This window comes from Sarcophilus harrisii, chromosome 3, assembly GCF_902635505.1.
Source record: "Sarcophilus harrisii chromosome 3, mSarHar1.11, whole genome shotgun sequence".
Taxonomy (NCBI): domain Eukaryota; kingdom Metazoa; phylum Chordata; class Mammalia; order Dasyuromorphia; family Dasyuridae; genus Sarcophilus; species Sarcophilus harrisii.
The window spans coordinates 536,022,021-536,024,091 of NC_045428.1; the positions used below are offsets into that span (position 1 = coordinate 536,022,021).

General features: G+C 35.7%; 1 protein-coding gene across 1 annotated transcript; it reads left to right on the plus strand.

The window, feature by feature from the left end:
• Positions 1-933: 933 nt before the first annotated feature.
• On the plus strand, positions 934-1,869 carry LOC100933918 (olfactory receptor 52E4-like). The gene has a single exon (XM_003766909.1). It carries the CDS (start codon positions 934-936, stop codon positions 1,867-1,869), a length of 936 nt encoding a protein of 311 aa, XP_003766957.1.
• Positions 1,870-2,071: the final 202 nt, after the last annotated feature.

Consider the following 2,071-nt stretch of genomic DNA (forward strand, 5'->3'; position numbering starts at 1 on the left):
CTAATTTCCAAATTTCCCAACAAGTTTTGTCAAATAGTGAGTTCTTATACCAAAAACTGAGGTTTTTGGGTTTATCAAACCCAAGATTATTATAGTCATTGATTCTTTTGTCCTGTGAATCTAATTTATTCCATTGATTAACGATTCTATTTCTTAGCCAGTAACAAATGGTTTTGATGACCGCTGCTTTATAATATAGTTTTAGGTCTGGTACATTTGTATTTTTTCATTAATCAATTACTACTTGATCTTTTGTTCTTCCAGATGAACTTTGTTTTTTTTTTTTTTTTCTAGATCTGTAAAATGATTTCCTGGGAATTTGATTCATATGGCACTGAATAAGTAGATTAATTTAGGTATTATTGTCATTTTTATTATATTTGATCAGTCTACCTAGGAGCACTTGATACATTTCCAATTGATTAGATCTGACTTTATTTGTGTGGGAAGTGTTTTGTAATTGAGGTCATACAGTTCCTGACTTTGCCTTAGCAGATAGACTCTAAAATACTTTATATTATCTACAATTATTTTAAATGTAATTTCTCTTTCTATATCTTGCAGCTGGACTATGTTGGTAATATTATTCCCTATAGAAGTAGCAATTCCATGGGAGACAGAAAGAAAGGTATCTTTAAAACATCTAGATTAAAGCTGGTAATATAGGTCTTCAAAGTCTTTTTCCTTAGAAATAAAAAATGAGAGGGAAATGTTATCACTCGTTTCTATGTAATGATCCAAATCTAAGCTTTGAATATATATATATATATACATACATGTATATATATGTAGATATATAGGGGTGGGGATGTAATATACACATTATATATGTATGTGTATATATACATATATATATTTGTATTTGTATTTATATGTATCTATTTTTCCCTCCAGGTCAGCCCATCAATAAGAAAGACACCAAAGTTTGGCAGGATGTACCCTTGTAATAATACTCACATCCAACCTTCCTCTTTCATTTTAATTGGTATTCCAGGGCTGGAAGCTGCCCATATTTGGATTGGCTTCCCTTTTGGTTCTGTGTACCTAATTGCACTTTTAGGAAACTGCACCATTCTGTTTGTGATACAAACTGAGAAGAATCTTCACCAACCCATGTTCTATTTCCTGGCTATGTTAGCTACAATTGACCTTGGTCTGTCAACAGCCACCATCCCCAAGATGCTGGGGATATTCTGGTTTCATTTCAGAGAAATAAGTTTGGCAGGCTGTGTTGCCCAAATGTTCTTTGCTCACAACTTTACCACCATGGAGTCAGCAGTGCTTTTGGCCATGGCTTTTGATCGTTATGTAGCCATCTGCCATCCTTTAAAATATACCAGCATCCTGACCAATAAGACCATTGGAGCAATTGCAGGAGGCATCATAATCAAGTCCCTGACTTTCATGCTTCCCTTGATTTATCTTGTTTTGAGGCTGCCATTCTGCAATTCCCATCACATTCCTCACACCTACTGTGAACACATGGGTATTGCCAAGTTAGCTTGTTCCAGCATCAAAGTCAATATTATCTATGGCTTGATTGTCATTTGTATAGTATTTGTGGATGTGATTCTTATTGGTGTTTCCTACATCAGGATACTCCAGGCTGTTTTTCGCCTCCCATCCCAAGATGCTCGGCTCAAGGCCATGAACACTTGTGGCTCCCACATCTGTGTTATGTTGGCCTTCTATACTCCAGCCTTATTCTCATTCCTTACTCACAGGTTTGGCAAGAATGTGCCTCACTACATTCATATCCTCTTGGCCAATTTATATGTTGTGGTCCCACCTGCCCTCAACCCCATTATCTATGGTGTTAGGACCAAGCAAATTAGGGATCGTGTCTTCCAAATATTCAACAAGAAATGATTTATATCTTCTGAGTGTGGTTTTACTGAACTGGGTTGAGAAGTTCCAACCTCACCTATACAGGAATAAGATCAGGACAAATTCTCTTAAGAGCAGTGATCTTGCATTATGATGCAAGAATAAACATGTTGGTCTCATTTTTTCTTCATGCTGCTTTTGGTATATAATCATGTTTTGTTGATTATCTTTAAGGCAAAAATTG

Excerpts from the sequence above, each read along its gene's own strand:
- LOC100933918 (XM_003766909.1), top strand. The coding sequence starts at position 934 with ATGTACCCTTGTAATAATACTCACATCCAACCTTCCTCTTTCATTTTA.